Genomic DNA, 19,275 nt, shown 5'->3' with positions numbered 1-19,275 from the left:
TTCTCCACATTCCAATCTGTGATTAAGCATGAGGATTGGGCACGGTGGCTCACGCCCCAGCCTGCACTTAGGGAGGCTGAGGCGTGTGGATCACTTGATCTCAGGACCCTGTCTCTACAAAAAAACCCCAAAATTATCTGGTCATGATGGGGTGTGCCTGCCGTCCCAACTTTTGGGGAGGCTGAGGTGGGAGGATCAATTGAGCCTAGGAGTTTGAGGCTGTGGTGAGCTGTGATCGCGCCACTGTACTCCAGCCTAGGTGACAGAGTGAGAACCTGTCTCAAAATAAAAGTGACAACCTGTCTCAAAATAAATAAAATAAAATAAAATAAGCATGAGATTGCCCAAGTGAGGTGGGAAGTCAAAAAGGTAGGGAGTGGGCTAGCCTTGAACAGTCTTCAGGAGACATTTTGTAGCTCCTGTTTGTTATATCCATGACTTTCCTACCTGAGTTCTTGCTAAGCCCATTGTCATTCTTAACAGGGATGTTTTTGAACTAAACTTCATGAACGTCAAATTTTCCAGTGGTTATTATGACTTCCTTGTCAAAGTTGAAGGTGACAACCGTTACATTGCAAATACCGTAGAGGTAGGTGTTTTTCTTTCCTTCCCATTGCCATGTTAGTATATCCAAGGAAATGGCCACACTGACACTGTATTAATCGTCTGGTCCATTGAGTTTTATCTACAACCAAGCTAATGCGTTTATGTGGAGCGAGGGCTGCGTTCAATCTTTGCTGTTTGACAGGCTTAGCCAAGGCAGTAACTCAAGAACTTGGTCATAGTGAATTTTATTTTATTTGTAAGTTTTTCATTTTCCATTATAATTTAGCATTACTATCTTACATGAAATTTAGTTAGTGGAAAAAATAAAAATCACCCATAATTCCACCGAGGCTTAAACTCTTAAAGTGTTTTGTGTGATAGGCTTTGGTGGGTTTAGAAAAGTGCTTGATGCCAAGTAGATGACAAAAAGCATCAAATGACACATATATAACACTATAATGAAGCTATTTGGATAAAGGATAAAAGAAAATCGGTAATCTTTTATAATGAACTGTGTTTCAGATGTTTAGCTAACTCTAGCTGGGTTAAAGGTCAAAGTAGCTTTAAGGATAGAAAGCCTTATATACCTGATGCTTTGTGGGAATGAGGTAGTTCACATGAGTATTTTTCCCAGCTAATTGAAATTTACCCCATCTGGCACCGTGGCTTTCATTGTAATCTTTTTAGATAGAAGTTTATTTAAGATGAGTTACACATTTTCCTACTTTCTTACTTCCAATTTAAGATGGTTTCTTTGTCTTTCATGACCTTGATGCTTGAAGAGAACTGGCTCTCAATTTGTAGAATGTCTCTCAGTTTGTGTTTGTCTGATGTTTCTTCATGATCGGATTCGGGTCATGCATTTTCCTCAGTTCTATCCCAAAAGTAATGCTCTGCCCTACTCAGAGCATGAAGTATATGATGTTGATATGTCTCATTACAGGTAATGTTAACCTTGATCACTTGAGTAAGGTGATTGTGTGCTAGGTTTCTCTGCTGTAAAGTTGCTGTTTTTCTGCTTGTATTTAAGTGTCTTGTGGGGTGATACTTTGAGACTCTGTAAGGATCTTCATGATCTTGTCTGTAATAGTTATTACTGTGGTGTTTGCCAAAGGGTGATTTTCTCTTTCATTGGTTCTACATTTTTAAAATTGGAATACTGTAAGAAAATAACTGTTTTTTATCCTGTTTATTTATTTATAACTATAATAATTCTTTATCGTAACATGTTTGTAATGTAATATATTATCTATAATTCATATGTTTACAATAATTGCATCATGGATATTTATTTTACTATATACATTGTGATCCATGACTGTCATTTATCTTGTTGCTCATTTTATCCTAGGTTTGGCCTTTGGAGAGCTCCTTAAATTGGCTCCTGTGACACTTGCTTTCTTTTAATGACAGAATTAACAGCTAGAAAGTTTGACCTTTTCAAAAATGGGGCATTACTTCCCATAGATAGATGCAACACTTGCATTTAAAGTTTGGCAGAAAGGAAGATGTTTTCTGGAACTCGAATCTGTCCACCTCATGTGTTGACCTTTTAAGCATGAGACATCTGATCTTAGTCCGTTCACTATGGATAGAAACTATTGTAGGGTGTGCCTTGATCCTTTCAAATCCACATTCTTTTAATGTTAGTTTCCTACGTTAAGAGGACGTATTTGCAACTGAACATATTAAAAGGAAAGTTCTTTTTTTTTTTTTCTTGAAACCTCTTCTTCCCTCTACTGCCAGTCCATCTTAAATGCCAGGCTTATACCTCACAGTTCTAAACCCCTTCCTTTCTTGTGACTTCTACCTTCTAGTCAGTTACCAGGTCCTATTGATCCCACCTCTGATTGTCTTTTCCATGAGTCTTTTGTTGTTACAGTCACCAAATTACTCTTTTCTCCATATTCGTACCAATATTTGATATTTTTAGGTTTTGGTAATCTGATGCATATGAAAAGGTATCTTGTTTTAATGTCTTTCCTTGGTTACTGGTAAAGTTAAACATCTTTTTTTGTATTTATTAGCCAATTAGGTTTCCTTTCTAGTGAATTGTTTCATATCTTTGCCTGGTTTTCTTTTGGTTTGTTAGTCTTATTACTGATTTTTAGGAGTGATATATGTTTAGTTGTGAGCATAGGATATCTTCCCCTAGAATTGCTTTATGGCATCTCTTGATGCACAAAATTTAATTTTAATGAAGCTTAATTTAAGCATCTTTTCCTGGGGCCAGGTGAGGTGGCTCATGCCTGTAATCCCAGCAGTTTGGGAGGCTGAGGTGGGTGGATCACTTGAGGCCAGGAGTTCAAGAGCAGCCTGGCCAATATAGCAAAATCCTGGCTCTACTAAAAATACAAAAATTAGCCAGGCGTGGTGGCACACACCTGTAATCCCAGCTACTTGGGAGGCTGAAGCAGGAGAATCACTTGAACCTGGGAGGTGGAGGTTACAGTGAGCCCAAATCACACCACCGCACTCCAGCCTGGGCAACAGAGCGAGACTGTCTCAAAAAAATAAGTAAATAAATAAAATATAAGTTTTTTGCTAGTCTGTGTTTTTTGTGTCTTCTTTAAGATGATCCTGTGCTACCCCAAAGTCAAAAAGATATTCTCCAGTTTTTTCTTTTTTCTTTTTATTTATTTTTGAGACAGAGTCTCACTCTGTCACTCAGGCTAGAGTATAGTGGCGCGATCTTGGCTCACTGCAACCTCTGCCTCCCGGGTTCAAGCAGTTCTTCTGCCTCAGCCTCCCAAGTAGCTGGGACTACAGGTATGTGCCACCACACCCGGCTAATTTTTGCATTTTTAGTAGATACAGGGTTTTGCCGTATTGGCCAGGCTGGTCTCCAACTCTTGGCCTCCCAAAGTGTTGGGATTACAGGCGTGAGCCACTGCACCTGGCCCTCCAGTGTCTTCTGAACAGTTTTTAAGTTGTTTTCCCCTTATATTTGAGGCTTCGGTCTATCCGAAGTTCATTTTTGTTGCTGTAGTATTTTACACCCTGTCTATAGTTGTACTTATTGCATTATATTACCATTGTTTATATGCATTGCTTTTTCTTTTTCTTTTTTTTTTTTTTTTTTTGAGACAAGGTCTCATTTTACCATCCAGGCTGGAGTGCACTGGTGTGATCATGTCTCACTGCAGCCTTGACCTACTGGGCTCAGGCGATCCTCCCACCTCAACCTGCCAGGTAGCTGGGACTACAGGCATGTACCACCATGCCAGCTAATTTTTGTATTTTTTTCTAGAGACTGGATTTTGCCATGTTGCCCAGGCTGCTCTTGAACTCCTGGGCTCAAGTGATCTGCCCACTTTTGCCTCCCAAAGTACTGGGATTATAGGCGTGAACCACCACCTGCATTGCTTTTTCACTGGGCTGAGAACTCCTATGGATGGAAACTAAATCTTCTTCTTCTTATTTTATTTATTTATTTATTTATTTATTTTGAGACAGTCTCGCTCTGTTGCCAGGCTGGAATGCAGTGGTGCAATCCTGGGTCACTGGAACCTCTGCCTCCCAGGTTCAAGCAATTCTTCTGCCTCAGCCTCCTGAGTAGCTGGGACTACAGGCATGCGCCACCACACCCAGCTAATTTTTGTATTTTTAGTAGAGACGGGGTCTCACCATGTTGGCCAGGATGGTCTTGATCTGTTGACCTTGTGATCCGCCCAGAAGTGCTGGGATTACAGGCGTGAGCCACCATGCCCGGCCTAAATCTTATTTTTTCAGTGCTTGGTTCCCATCTAGCATCACTTAGAGGAAGAACAGGATGGAGTGGTGTAAAGACGTTTTCCCACATTGCGGGCCCTTCAGAACTTTGGCAATCTTCCAGACTTAGCTTTTTTTTTTTTTTTTTTTTTTTTTTTTTTGAGACGGAATCGCACTCTGTCGTCCAGGCTGGAGTACAGTGGCACGATCTTGGCTCACTGCAACCTTCGTCTCCGCCTCCTGGGTTCAACTGATTCTCCTGCCTTGGCCTCCTGAGGAGCTGGGATTACAGGTGCACACCACCTTGCCAGGCTAATTTTTTTGTAGTTTTAGTAGAGATGGGGTTTTGCCATGTTGGCCAGGCTGGTCTCAAACTCCTGACCTCAGGTGATCCACTCCCCCACTCGGCCTCCGAAAGTGCTGGGATTACAGATGTGAGCCACTAGGCCTGGCCGAGACTTAGCTTTTATTTATTGATTTAATAACAGCTTTATTGAGGTATAATTCTCATACCATAAAATTTATCAATTTAAAGTATGTAATTCAGACTGGGCATGAGCCACCATGCTTGTAATCGCAGCACTTTGGGAGACTGAGGTGGGATGATCACTTGAGCCCAGGAGTTAGAGACAAGCATCCCAGCACTTTAGGAGGCTGAGGAGGGAGGATCGCTTGAGTCCAGGAGTTAGAGACAAGCGTCCCAGCACTTTGGGAGGCTGAGGCGGGAGGATCACTTGAGCCCAGGAGTTAGAGACAACTTGGGCAACACAGGGAGATCCCATCTCTACCAAAAATTTAAAAATAAATTAGCCGGGTATGGTGGCATGTACCTGTAGTCCCAGCTACTTGAGAGGGTGAGGCAAGAGGATCCCTTGAGCCTAGGAGTTTGAGGCTGCAGTGAACTGTGATCACACTACTGCACTCCAGCCTGGGCAACAGAGTGAGACCTTGTCTCAAAAAAACAAAAAGACTGAGTGCGTGGCTTATACCTATAATCCCAGCACTTTGGGAGGCCGAGGCGAGTGGAACGCCTGAGATCAGGAATTCGAGACCAGCCTGGTCAGCATGGTAAAACCCCGTCTCTGCCAAAAAAAAAAAAAAAACTAAACTAAACTAAACTAGGCAATCCAGTGTTTTTAGTATATTCACAGGCGTGTGCAACCCTTACCAGAATGCCATTCCAGAATATTTTTATCACCCTGGAGAGCAGCGTTATGTCTTTAGTAGTCACTCCCGTTCTCTGCTCCTACTTTCTGCTTTCTTTCTCTCTGGTTGCCTATTTGGGACATTTTGTATAAATGGAATCATACAATATGTTACCTTTTGTGTCTGGCTTTTTTGTTTTTTCACTTAACCTAATACTTTTAAGGTTCTTCCATGTTGTAGCATGTATTAGTACTTTATTTCTTTTTATGGCAAAATAATATTCCATTGTATGGATATATCACATTTTGTTTACCTACTCATTAGTTAATAACATTTGAGGTATTTCTCCTTTTTGGCTCTTATGAGTAATGCTACTGTGAACATTTGTATATAACTTTTTGTTTGAACACAGTTCTTTCAGGTGTATGCTTAGGAATAGAATTCTTGCATCATATGGTAACTCAGTGTTTCACTTTTCAAGAAACAAGTTTTCAAAGCAGCTGTACCATTTTACGTTTCTACCAGCAATGTATGAGGGTTCCAATTTTACTACATCCTCACCAACACTTGTTATTATCTGACTTTTTGATTCTAGCCATCGTAGTGGGTATAAAGTGGTATCTCATTATGGTTTTGATTTCCATTTCTCTGATGGGTAATAATGTTGAGTATCTCTTTATGTGCTTATTGGTCTTTTGTATATCTTCTTTAAAAGAATGTCTATTCAAATCCATTGTCCATTGAAAAAAATGTTTTTGGTCTTTTTTGCTTCCTTCCACAATCTATATACCTCTTATTTCCTTTCATTTATCTTTATCTTTATTTGTCTTTATCTTTTTATTATCTTTTTGTATTCTTGAGTTGTAAGAGTTTCTCTGGTTAGAGGTTCCTTATTAGATACATGATTTGCAAATATTTTCTCGCAGTCTGAAGGTTGTATTTTCACTTTCATGATGTTGTCTTTTGAAGCATAAAAAATTTTAATTTTGATTAAGTTCAGTTTTAAAATTTTGTTGTTGTTGTTGTTGTTGTTTGTGCTTTAGGTGTCATGTCTAAGAAACCATTGTCTGATCCAAAGTTATGAAGATTTACTGCTATGTTCAAAAGTAGAAAAAGAATTTTATACTTTGGTTCTTACCCTTAGGTTTCTGATTCATTGTGAGTTAATTTTTGTGTATGGTGTGACGTAGGGGGTCCAGTCTTATTTTGCAGTTGTCCTAGAACCATTTGTTGAAAAGACTGTGCTTTCCCTAACGAATTGCCTTGGCACATACATCCTTGTAGGAATCACTTGACCATAAATGTAAGGGTTGATTTCTGGACTCATAATTCTATTTCATTAATCTGTATTTTTGTCCTTATGCCAATACCACGCCGTCTTGATTACTGTAACAGCTTGGCATTTTGTGACATCAAATCTGGTGTTTGTCCAAGTGTTTCTGTGATTGTTGGAAAAATTATCTAAGTACAAAATAGCAGAAATGGCTAATAGGTGTTGTTCATGCAATGATAATAAGCCCCCATTGAGGCCATTTGCTGTCCTTTTCCTCCCTAGTGATGGAGTAAGCATTACAAAATCTTCTGTCTTCCTCCTTATTACATTAGAGGGGTGTGTGTGTGTGTGTGTGTGTGTGTGTGTGTTTGTGTGTGTGTGTGAGAGAGAGAGAGGGAGAGAGAGTCGGCTCTGACCTTTGCCATATATGCAAATTTTCTTTGTAATTTCAGTAATAGTCACACTTAGAGCCTCAGAGCAGGTCACTGGGTCCTGTTTGTCCTCCCAGGAGATGCTCGACATTGGTCAGAGTGCATTAACGGTGGTTTGTTGTGGAAGTCCTGTAATAGCCCTCATTGACATTGGACTGGCTGTCAGGGGAAGCATGGGTTTTGGAAGCTTTCATTAGCATTAATTGCCCCTAATGCACCATCATTTTTGACAGTAATAAGCTAAACAGGGGTGTTATTACTCCCAGCAGAAAGACTGCATTTCCTGGCATTAGAACATTTTTTGAGATGTATATGGCATGTGGTGCAAGCAGAGAAAGGAATAGCATGATCCAGTGTAAAGCAGGCTTAGCTGCATTTCAAGTAGAGAAATAAGTCCCTTTCCTATTGTAAAAATGAATCCTGCAGTGTTACTTGGAAGGAAGAAGCAGCTAATCAACAGGGTTCCTACACTGAACTCTTTAAAGAGGGCTTTGGAAAAAGTTACGATTTTTATTTCTAAATTTGCTTTAAAAGAGTAGCATGAAAATGCTTTTCTTTTGAGTGTTTCCAGAGACCCATTTATAGTGAGATTTTAGGAGCAGAAGGATTTGTTTTAAACTGTTCCCTATTTAAGAACAGCCCTACGGGTGTTTATGTGCAACAAAGAAAGCTGTAACTTAGGAAGGCTTTTTAAATTAGGGCTGAGAGCAAACCAAGAATGATGCAAGTTCACTGCAGTTTGCCCTTTGCTCACTCCATGTGTCTGCATTGTTGGGTGATGCTCAGGATGTCTTTAGAACACACACGAAGCTGGATCCTGATTAGCGGGCTTTAGTGGCTAAGTTAGTGCTGAGAGTTTAGAGCCAGGATTCTAAGTGAAAACCTAAAAGCTGATAGCTTCCTTATCGCTATCATTAGGAGACACTGAAGACTTTACACAATTCTTTTTTTTTTTTCTTTTGAGGCGGAGCCTTGCCCTATTGCCCAGGCTGGAGCGCAGTGGCGTGATCTTGGCTCACTGCAACCTCCGCCTTCCGGGTTCAAACTATTTTCCTGTCCCAGCCTCCTGAGTAGCTGGGACTACAGGCATGCGTCACCACGTCTGGCTAATTTTTTTGTATTTTTAGTAGAGACAAGGTTTTGCCATGTCAGTCAGGCTGGTCTCGAACTCCTGACCTCAAATGATCCACCTCCCAAAGTGCTGGATTACAGGCATGAGCCATCATGCCCAGCCTAGTCTGTTCTTTTTAATTGCTCCATGGTAATTAATAATACGCATGTATCATTCTTTATTTAGCTAGTCTCCTGTTTATGGACATTTCAGTGGGATGATGATTCCAAGATCACATTTACAAATTAAATGAATGAGTTCTTAAGAGTGAGTTACAGAAATAACAAGGGAATTATCTAGTTAACGTTGATGAAGATTGCAGAGTAGTTAACTATGAAGACAGATTTTTTTATAGCATAGAGTATTGCTAATCCTCCTATCTCTCCCAAAATTGGAGGGCTGCTAAGCCCATCAAGCCTCCTCCTTAGTCTTCTTGCTATGGAATGTTTCCTACTCCCCAGTCGGGGCCACCCATGGGCAGACTTGGGTCACAGTTCCTTCTCCTGTGCTTTCATAACACTTTGTACATACATTAAAGCAGCAACCTGGTTCATTGTCATTATGGTTTGTGTATGGAACAGGAAGGATTTCTTGCCATCTCTGTGTATTCCCTGCACATAGGTGCTCCACATACTACAGGGAAAGTGTTCTCAGCGGGTGTCAAATCAAACCTCTCTGGCCACTTCTTTGGCTGAGCCTTCCATTCCAGTTTGTCTTCCAGTGGAAATGTCAGTACTTGTCGGGTTGTGCTTTATGCAAAAAAGCTTGCTCTGGTTCTGATCCTTGTGTGAGTTGTAATGCTGTTAACTCAGCAGAGAGCCCAGAGAGCCAAAGTAGAGGCTCCAAGCTCCCTTCTTGGGGGTGTCTATTCAGCCTGATGGGCCATCTTCCCTCCTCCACTGCCATAATTTCACCCAGTTGCCTAGACTCAATGACAGGCAATGATCCTAAACATAATTCTGCTAATAGGTGGCTATGAATTCAAATGTAGGTGGTAATATCGTTACAGCTTCTGGTAATAAATCTTTACAGTTTTTTTTAAGCAAAACAGAACACCTCTATTCAACATGATAATTGAGGCTGTTGTCATAAAATAGTTATTATAGAGGCAGGAAAGAAGGCTATTAGAAGGAATTACTTTCTTATTAAAGGAATCTTTATCTCTTTTTAATTTTTCTTCTTTGCCCTTGATTTGAGGTTGTCACACCTCAATATGGTATTTTAGAAAACCGCCGAAGCTATCCTTCAATTATTTGCCCATCCCTTTATCTCTATTCCTTGATCCTGACTTAGACTATAAACCAGTGGATTTGGCAAGGATTTCCTTAAGTGTTACATTCAAACCTATCAAATATTTGGAAGGCTTACAGATCTGTTTGCACATAAAAGCGCCTTGGGGTTGCATAATTTGCACATTCAAACTTGGGTTTTAATTCAGAAATTTAACATGTTTTCTGTCTCTTTTGGATGTTTACATTGATTTTAATCTAATTTTAAATTTTCTTATTTATTGACATTAGTCCCTCTTTGTGAAGATGTTTATACGGGACATACAGAATTCAAACACTCTAAGAGTCAACATGGATTGGTTTGTGCTTATAACAAACTCCCAATCTCAGTGGCTTAAAACAACGAAGGTTTATTTTTTGCCCATGCTAGATTCTTTAGGTGGTCAACTGGAGGCTCTGCTTCATGATATCTTTGCTCCAGGACCCTGGCTGAAGGATCAAGCATCTGGACATTGTGTCCATGTCAGAGGAAAAGAGAGAATCACGCATTGATTCTTAAAGTTTTCACTTCTGCCCACGTTTCATTGGCCACACTTGACTCCATGGGGGCAGGGAAGTAGAATTCTACCACATGCTCAGAAGGAGAATGAGAAGTACTTGGAGAACAGTACAGATAACTACCATGGCTGTCTAACAAGGAGCTGAAGTGCGTGGATTCTGAGTCAGAGTGCCTGAGCTCGACAATGGCCTGATCACTTCCTCGCGGTCTGATCTTGAGCAGAGCAGCTTCATCTCTCTCATCTTTTATTTCCTTATCTGAAAAGCAATACCTTACAGAATTGTGAGGATTAAATGAGATAGTCTTTACAAAACCAGTGCCTTTCACATGGTAAGCACTCAATAAATCCTAGCTATCATTAGAACCGAATTCTTACTGATTCGAATGAAAGGTACTGCTTAAGGAATTTTTCCCCTTATTTATTTTAAAGGATACATGAAATGATTTACTTTTTTTTTTTCCTTTTTCTTCTTTTTTTCTTTTTCTTTTATTTATTTATTTATTTATTTATTTATTTATTTATTTATTTATTTATTTATTTTTTTGGTGTGTACCGTCCATCCAAAGCCAGAAAAAGACATTTTAGGCCTCGGAATGGGAGAGGTTGGAAATATTACTGGGCTGGGTCAGTAATCTTTACTGGGCTGAGTCATGCCTTTCTCACCTTGAAGAATAGAAAACTTTATATCTGCATGTGAATTCCTGTACACCACCAGTTGACCTGGCAACTGTCTTCTCTATTTTCATCTAGCTCAGAGTCAAGATCTCCACTGAAGTTGGCATCACAAATGTTGATCTTTCCACTGTGGATAAGGATCAGAGCATTGCACCCAAAACTACCCGGTAGGTGGGATGCCACCTGATCCCTCGGGGAGCTGAGGCTCAAGAGCTAAGAGGAGTATGCTGAGGCACTGAGCCCTCCAGGCATCATTTCTGTATCAGCAGCCATCCAGCTTGCACCCTAAATTAAAGAGTCTGTAGTTCCACTGGTCCTGCACCAGGGATTCTGCCAGGCATCTAAGTGGATTTGGAGGTTTTATATACCAGTGTTTAGTCCATGCACAAACTGTTTATTACCAGTCCGCAACAAGGTAAAGCGCTTACCTCAGGATGTTAGTCTGAGTCAGCTATGTCACTAAGCATATTATTTAGTTCAGATGACAATTTTTAAGATAATAAGACCTTCTCAGTGAAGGAAGCAAGGTATTAATTTACATTCGGTGCGATCTCATCATCACAGTCCTGAATTTGCTTTTAGTGACCTAATGGCAAGTCTCTCTGGCCCATGATGGGTCTGAAATTAGCTGGAAGCCTCGTAGGTGCTTAAAATTAAGATGGCAGATACCCAGCACTAGGGCTGCCATTTCCCCCTCCCAAGTCCATGGAGGCAGTACTAAGAAGTCATAGAGCATTTGCTCCCACCAAACTCAGACACAGCCTCAGAATCTTTTTTTTAAACATAATCTTCTAAGTAGACACTAACAATTGATCAGAGTTGGGCCAGAATGCTGTACGAAGCCTGCTCATCAGCCCTCCCCCAGATCCTTACTGGCGTAGGGGGGATCCAGATCTCTGGGTATAGTCCAGACCCCAACTTTACTCAACTAGGGTAGCCATAGAGGCCAGAAGACAGTAGGGTGAACCCTTAAGGCTCTTTGAAAATGGGATGTTAGCCAGAGGCTAGAAGCCAAGCAGCTGTTCCTTTTAAATCACGTAGAGTTGGCCTTTGTGTCTCTGGCTTGGCTATTTTTGTAGTGATACTGGAGATAAGAGCACTGTTTGAGAATCCACTGAAGTAATGTCTGTGCGAGCACTTTGCTGTTTAATTCTCTGCATAGATGAAGAGTTGGTCTTACTTATAAGTAAATATAAAATATGAGTATAAAATGAAGCCAGGTCTGAGCTCTGTAACCATTTGGCTGGTTTATTCCCTGGCCATCTTACCCTAAAATCCCAGGAGATAGCTGTGAAAAGAAGTTTTCCTCATCAAGTCTGCCTGTTGGGAAAATGACTTTTTAAAACCCAGTTTCAGGGCAGAAAAGTAAATTGAAACAGTGTCCAGGAAAAAAATTTGGCATTAAAAAAAGACAAAGCCAAAAGTACCCTTCTTTCCTTTGTGTCTCCTACCTGTCTTGTCTCTCTACCTTGCTCACGTGTGCTGCTGGCATCAATCCTGTGATAATTTCTCCTTGTGGTTCTGCCAGCTCGGCTCTTCTGTGTGCCTGCAGAGGCCACACGTGAGCTCCGCTGGTGCCTGACTTTGGTGGAGTTGAGAGCCTTAGGTCCTTGAATTGAAAGCTCAGAGGTACAAGCATCTGCACACAGCATTTCCCCAGATCCTGTTGGAAGTTTATTCTGCGCTTTTCTCAGTCCAGGCTTTATCAGTCCAATTTGCCCCCAGGCTGCAGACAGTTCTCCACATCTGTCTGTCCACAACAGAAGTGTTACTATGGGAGAGGGAGGATTAGGCAATGAAGTGAAGTATGTATTTTCCGCCTGTTCTCAGAGATATACTGATCCTCTCTGAAGACTGACTCTATATGCCTCTTTCAGGGTGACGTACCCAGCCAAAGCCAAGGGCACATTCATCGCAGACAGCCACCAGAACTTTGCCTTGTTCTTCCAGCTGGTAGATGTGAACACTGGTGCTGAACTCACTCCTCACCAGGTCAGGAAGACGCCTAGACAGTTCTCTTAACCTGAAATGTGAATGGATACTAGCGTTTACAATGTGGTCTGTAACATGGACTAGAGAGAATTCCACGTTCCTGCTTTCAGATCTTGACCGAACCCTGACAGTCCATCAGGTTCTCCCACGTGACACTCTCACCCTTTTACTGGTTGTAATCCTTCACCTGGGATACACGCTTCTTTCTAAAAAATTAGCTGGTATTGAGGAGAGGTACTTCAGCAGATTTGCACTTAATTAAGGTCCTTCCTTCCTCCCTCCCTCAGACAGAGTCTCGCTCTGTCACCCAGGATGGAGTGCAGTGGTGTGATCTCAGCTCACTGCAACCTCAGCCTCCTGAGTAGCTGGGACTACAGGCATGCATTACTATGCCCAGCTAATTTTTGTATTTTTAGCAGAGACAGGGTTTCACCATGTTGGCCAGGCTGTTCTCCATCTCCTGACCTCAGGTGATCCGCCTGCCTCAGCCTCCCAAAGTGGTGGGATTATAAGCCTGAGCTACAGCATCCATCCTGAGGCTTTTTCTTTCTGATTTAAAAAAGGGAATATACTGGCCAGGCATGGTGGCTCACGCCTGTAATCCCAACACTTTGGAGGCTGAGGTGGGAGGATCACTCGCGTCCAGGAGTTGGAGACCAGTTTGGGCAATATGGTGAGACCTCGTATGTATGTATGTATGTATGTATGTATATAGGTATGTATGTATGTATGTATAAATAAATAAGGGAATATACTGAAATAATTTCGAAAGAAGACCCAAAGCTTTTTTTTTATTCTGGCCAAAGCAGATTTTGTATTTGTGGGACTCTGAAGAATAGCCCTTTTAACTTGTGCCTACTTTGTGTTATGAAAGCAGTAGGCTTTATTTTTTTCATAGAGTAATGAAAATTATTATTTAAAAGATTTTCGAACCATACACTCTTTCCCCTGAGAACCTAATATGGCCCCATGTCCAATCAGACATCCCCACTCCCACACTACCTATCATCCCCCTTGATGGAGAGTAACCTGCCTTTAGTGTTATGTGAAGGAAGGTTCAGATAAATACTTTGAATGCTGAAAGACAAAAATGCGGTACCTAGTTTGGTATGGGGTACCCCGTACCGATGCTTTAGCAAGGACCAGCAGAGTTGTTGCCTTGAGGCAGCTTCCAGGCAGACCTCAGAGGCAACTTGATTTACTTGGGAACCTTCTTGCTTTCTGTTTCTTGCAGCTGCAGCTGTTGCACTTGTGCCCCAGGAGCACGTTCCTCTATTGCCACAGTCCCGGGAGTCCTCTGCTCCTCTCTCCTCCCTACTCCCAAACTCCAGACAGCTTGATTAGGGCCCTTAGCCAAACCTAACTGACCTTTGAGTACTTTGGCCCCTTACCATTTCCCAGCTTCTTACCAGAATGACATTTGCCGGCCAAATAGCACAAGGGAAGGAAGAGTTGTACAAAGAGAAGAAATTAGAAGACTAAATGGTAGGATCAGATTAGAGCAGGGAGAATTAGTGAGGAAGTGTAACTTTCACTGAATACTTGTCTCATCCAAAATTCTGTTGTAGAATCATGGCTTAGAGACCTTCCAGGTGGAGGTGGCATTTTGGGGATGAACCTGAAGGAGATCTGGCATCTGGACTCCCCATTCCATTCCTGGCCAAGACTAATTGCTATAGTTGGGATGCTTCATGTCTCTGGGCCCCTTTCCCTAAATGCTTTGGTGGTGTTTCTTTGTTGTTCAGGTATAGATTAACAAATGAGATGTGTATTTTCTGTAGATGCAGTGCTGGCTCTGTCACCATGCCAACTCATTTAATGCTTGTGCCTTATAATCTGTAAATTGGATCTGTAAACCTACCTGCCTTGTTGAATTCTTTATTTTGAAACACCTGAAAGAAAAGCTCTGGGTGGTTATCAAGTTTTGGTCCAGTTCTAATGTGCAGATACCTTTTTTTCTTGTGCCATTAGGGGAGATAAAATGATTAGACTCATTACCATCGTATTGCTATTAACCACTATTTGTTGACTAGCTAGCATAAAGCATTCCCTGCACTAATGCTCAGCATACGGTATTGCAAATCTTCACACAGATATGCTACATCTGGAAGTTAATTTCTGTGCTGTAAAGTTGAAGAAATCAAAGCACAAGGAGGTTAAGTAACTTGCTCAGCTAGTAAGTAGTGGAAGCAAATCTGTCTGTCTTCCAAGCTGAGGCGCTCTCCATGAAACTGGGTTGCCCTGCTTGATTAGGACTCTGCCTTACTATCAATATCCAAGCCTCCTCACTAAATCTTTAGCTGGAGGCACTAGGAAATTGAAAATGGACCTCTTACAGTTCCACCTCATTTCCCTTCTTTTCACCCTCTGGTGAAGCAGTTAATTGGGCAGCAAAGTGACCAAAAGGCTGGCGGGAAAAAGAAATTGCAGCGATAGCAAAGGGCTTAAATCATCCGCAAACTGGGCACTCAGCCTCCGACTAGTCGAGAGTTGGCTGGACCCATAAGTTAAATTTACTTCCTTGTACCAGCAAAAAGTTATCTCTGAGCTAGGAACTAGGGTGGCATGGCCACTCCTTCTGCTCTCTGGGGCAGGTCTGGCAGATCTGAGAGCTCTCACTGTGACAGAGAGCTAACTGTCTGCTGCCCGGTGGATTCAATGTTAGGCCCAGGGAGAATTTTGAAATTTTCAGATGAAAGGTTGGATTATTCTTCCATCTAGACATTCGTCCGACTCCATAACCAGAAGACTGGCCAGGAAGTGGTGTTTGTTGCCGAGCCAGACAACAAGAACGTGTACAAGTTTGAACTGGATACCTCTGAAAGAAAGATCGAATTTGACTCTGCCTCTGGCACCTACACTCTCTACTTAATCATTGGAGATGCTACTTTGAAGAACCCAATCCTCTGGAATGTGGTATGTGCCTGAATGTACCCCGACTCAGGTGACAGTGGCTGTGCCCCAGGCACTGGTGGCTCCTTTTCAGGGGCATGGGGCTCTTCACCTTCGCCTTGCCTGTGCCTCCTATAGTGTGATAAAGAAGCTTGGGAGGTGAGGCACTGTGTGCGGGCTCCATAAATAGTCCTGGGGTCATGCATATGGCTTGGCAACATGGTACGTGCTTAATAAATATTAAGTGAGTGAAGGAAGTATAAACTTTTGTGAGTGCTAGTATCTGTGAATTTCTATAAACGTTATACAGAAAGGCCGTGTTCATATTATAGCAAGGCACTATGGGGGTTACATAGATGTGAAAGTTAAGATCTTTGAGATATGGCATAGCTCTTAGATGAGATCTGAATTCTGATAACAATTTTAACTAATAACCAACTAACTGATTAACTAATAGCCATGTGTAGCATGTTGTCGTTTACATAGTGCCTCCCTTCATGCCTCACTTTGGATTGGTGTGATGAGAGTAAATGTCGTGCAAGACAGGGCATTTGAGCAAGGGGTTGAAGAATGGCAAGAGTTTATCAGATCTGGGGCTGTGGGGTGATCATTGAGGAAGAGCCTGCAGAAAGCTCAAGGTGCTTTCAGTGCGATGGGAGCGGTTGTGTTTTGCCAGAGCACCTGACTCCTGTCAAAAGCGGGAGGTGATGAGCTTGGAAAGGTGGCAGAGGCCAAATTGCAGGCTTTGAATGGTGGTTGACTCACTTTGCAAGACAAAGGGGCAGCTGCGTTTTCTCGTTTTCTCGTATGGTATTCAAGACTTCTTTTCTTCTCCTGGACTTCAGGCTGTTTTTGCACCAGAGCACATACTCATTTCTTTCTCTCTTTTTCAAATGTGACTAAATCACACTTCCCAGGGACACCAAGCAGTTTCTGATTGCAACTGTAACAGCCTGTGTACCAGCTGGGATTTTTGTATTAAGCAGCTCTATGGGGCTACTATACCAGCAGAAAATTAGAAGTCTTGCTCTAAAAAGCATTTTCAACAAATACTTGTTTTGTTCTTGAAGTTTTTACTGCCTCAATTTGTCAGCTAATGGATCAGAAGTGATTGGGACTGCCTGGACCTTTTTTCAGTTATGGTCTTAGACGTGAGTCAGAGAATATTATCTGTTGAGTTTCACTCACTTCTCTGCCCTGTGCTTTTAAAGACTGTGTTATTTTTCTAGGCTGATGTGGTCATCAAGTTCCCTGAGGAAGAAGCTCCCTCGACTGTCTTGTCCCAGAACCTTTTCACTCCAAAACAGGAAATTCAGGTATATCCCAAAGGGCTTATCCGCTAAACATGGGGGAGAAGAGAGGGCAGCAAAGCCCTGGACTGTGTCTCTGCTCCCTTTAATTTGTTTTATGATATTTGGTAGTTTGATCCTCACACCCTGTGGATTAGGCAGGGTACATGGCAGCCCTATCTTTGAACTGAGCAAACAGGTTTAAAGAGTCCAGTGACTAACCCCCAGAAAGCAGAGAGTGGAAGATGAAATCAGAACCTGAGTCTGGTTTTCCTGACATCCAGCAGGTTCAACCCTCGGACCACAGCTTGTTAGCTATGAGCGCAGATGGTTTTAGCGTTTATCCTCCCTGCTTCTGCATAAATCAGGGCTGATGGGGCGACAGGTGGGAAAACTCACCTGGGAGAATAGGGCTCTACTTTCTTAGGCAAGTCCTTGGATAAGCAAGCCTGGTCCTGCCCTGCACACAGGACTGTTGTGAGAATCAAAGTTGATAACAGATGAGTAAAGAAAGGCTTTCAAATGTTTCTAAAGCCCTTTACAAAATAAACACAATAATTTTATTTGGGTACTGGTTAAGGAAACTGAGGTGGATCCACTCAGTGGACTATTTTGCAATCTTGAGAAATGATTGTACTTGGAAACCTACATACAAATTAATGTTGAAGTGTCAAAAACAGACTACCTGTTGTCATTCCACTTTAAAAAAAACAAGTGCCCAAAGGGTAGAGTAGTAGGATTGTTTATAAAACTCCTCTTCATATTGGTACAGCATTATTTAAGAACGTAAAATGCAGCTAACTGATAGGCGTGATTGTGATGATGATGAAGGGTGCCGGCTGAAGTAGGTGGCAACAGCTGCTATAATGTTAGAAAATCCTTTAATGGCAGCGGCAGCAAAGAAGAGCAGAGGTGAAAATTTAGGAACAGGAGGCTCAAGTGGGGCTGCCTCATCATGGAGCTGGAGTGGCTGGGCATTGGCAAGCAGAAAAGGCAGGCACAAGTTGACACATTGGAGGAAAAATCTTTTTTGAAAAGTTCTATTTGCATAATGAGTTGCAGCTTACAAAGCATAATCAAATGCACTATTTCGTTTGGTCTTTAGAGTATCTTTACAAGCCTAGCAGGGTGGTCATGACCCTCCCCACCCCCAGTTTTCCAGCTGGAAACTGAGGTGAAGAGTGGGACAGCGACTTCCCTCCTGGTCACACAGCCATACATATCAGTTTGGGTCTAAACAGAGGTCTCCAGATTCCCACACCATTTCTGCTTCTGCTAGGTCACACTATCTAGGTGAGCGTTGTAAAGAGAATTCACGTAGAATTGCTCAGGGAAAAAAAAATAAAACCAAGAAATATCATCAGAATGCTTGTCCAGCCTTCTGGTTTAACTCTGGAAATCAGAGTTGGGCCAGGCATGGTGGCTAACACCTGTAATCCCACTTTGCAGGGCCAAGGAGGGAGGATCACTTGAGGTCGGGAGTTCGAGACCTAGTGAGACTCTGTCTCTACAGAGAATTTAAAAATTAAGCTGGGTGTGGTGGCGCATACCTGTAGTCCCAACTACTCGGGAGGCTAAGGCGGGAGAATCTTTTGAGCCCAGGAGTTTGAGGTTACAGCGAGCTATGATGGTGCTACTACACTTCAGCCTGGGTGACAGAGTGAGGTCCTGTCTCTTTTAAAAAAAAAAAAAAGAAGAAGAAATGAGAGCGGGAAATTTGTTTAGGGCTTCCTTAGAGCCATGGCTCAGGGAGAGAGGGATGAATTATGGTTGGAAAGATTTGTAGTGAGGCTCTGTTACCTTTTAAAAAGAGATGGTGTTACCACCATTAGCCAATTAAGTGGGGCAGCAGCATATGCCAGGGCCACCCTAGGAACCCAGAAACGTTGCGAGTCCAGAGTCCTGCCTCAGTCGTGTCACTCAGGCCATCTATATACCTGGGCACCCTCTTTGGCACTAGCCAGATGCCACGTGATGGCTTGCATTCTCTGGCCTCTAAATGGCAGTGAGTCTTTGAGGGGAATAAAGGGTTGGCCAAGCAGTGAGCTGGGGTTGATGTAGTCTCTGTGGAAGGGAGACCTCTGGGATCAAGACAGCATTGAGAAGAGGCAAAAGGCGACGCGGCCACTTGTTGCCAAGTATGCCATAGCCTCTGGGTGGCATATCCTCTTCATGACTGACATTGATGCTTTGGTCCCTGGTATACATGGCTGCCCCAGCTGGGAAGGGCACATTCTTAAATCTTCTCGGTTTGTCTTTCGGCAGCACCTGTTCCGCGAGCCTGAGAAGAGGCCCCCCACCGTGGTGTCCAATACATTCACTGCCCTGATCCTCTCGCCGTTGCTTCTGCTCTTCGCTCTGGTGAGTGGCCGTAATTAGCGTGGGCAGCATGCGTCTGGCGCCAGACCCAGCAGATGCAT

The 19,275-nt window shown here is 42.4% G+C and overlaps 1 protein-coding gene across 4 annotated transcripts in view; it reads left to right on the top strand.

Moving 5' to 3' along the window:
• Positions 1 to 19,275, top strand: part of LOC105496304 (ribophorin II) — a 60,089-nt gene that overhangs the window by 31,608 nt on the left and 9,206 nt on the right. For all 4 annotated transcript variants that reach the window (XR_011613372.1, XR_011613371.1, XM_011766629.3 and 1 more), the window contains exons 9-14: positions 484 to 589; positions 10,758 to 10,849; positions 12,560 to 12,674; positions 15,396 to 15,590; positions 16,796 to 16,882; positions 19,121 to 19,216. Coding sequence is in view for 2 of the 4 variants with exons in the window: in XM_011766629.3 (XP_011764931.1) it covers positions 484 to 589; positions 10,758 to 10,849; positions 12,560 to 12,674; positions 15,396 to 15,590; positions 16,796 to 16,882; positions 19,121 to 19,216 (691 nt within the window). In the remaining 2 variants the exon portion in view is untranslated. The remainder of the gene's footprint in view (positions 1 to 483; positions 590 to 10,757; positions 10,850 to 12,559; positions 12,675 to 15,395; positions 15,591 to 16,795; positions 16,883 to 19,120; positions 19,217 to 19,275) is intronic.

The sequence above is a fragment of the Macaca nemestrina genome, chromosome 15, assembly GCF_043159975.1.
Source record: "Macaca nemestrina isolate mMacNem1 chromosome 15, mMacNem.hap1, whole genome shotgun sequence".
In the NCBI taxonomy this organism is placed as follows: domain Eukaryota; kingdom Metazoa; phylum Chordata; class Mammalia; order Primates; family Cercopithecidae; genus Macaca; species Macaca nemestrina.
This window is presented reverse-complemented; position numbering and strand designations above follow the sequence as displayed.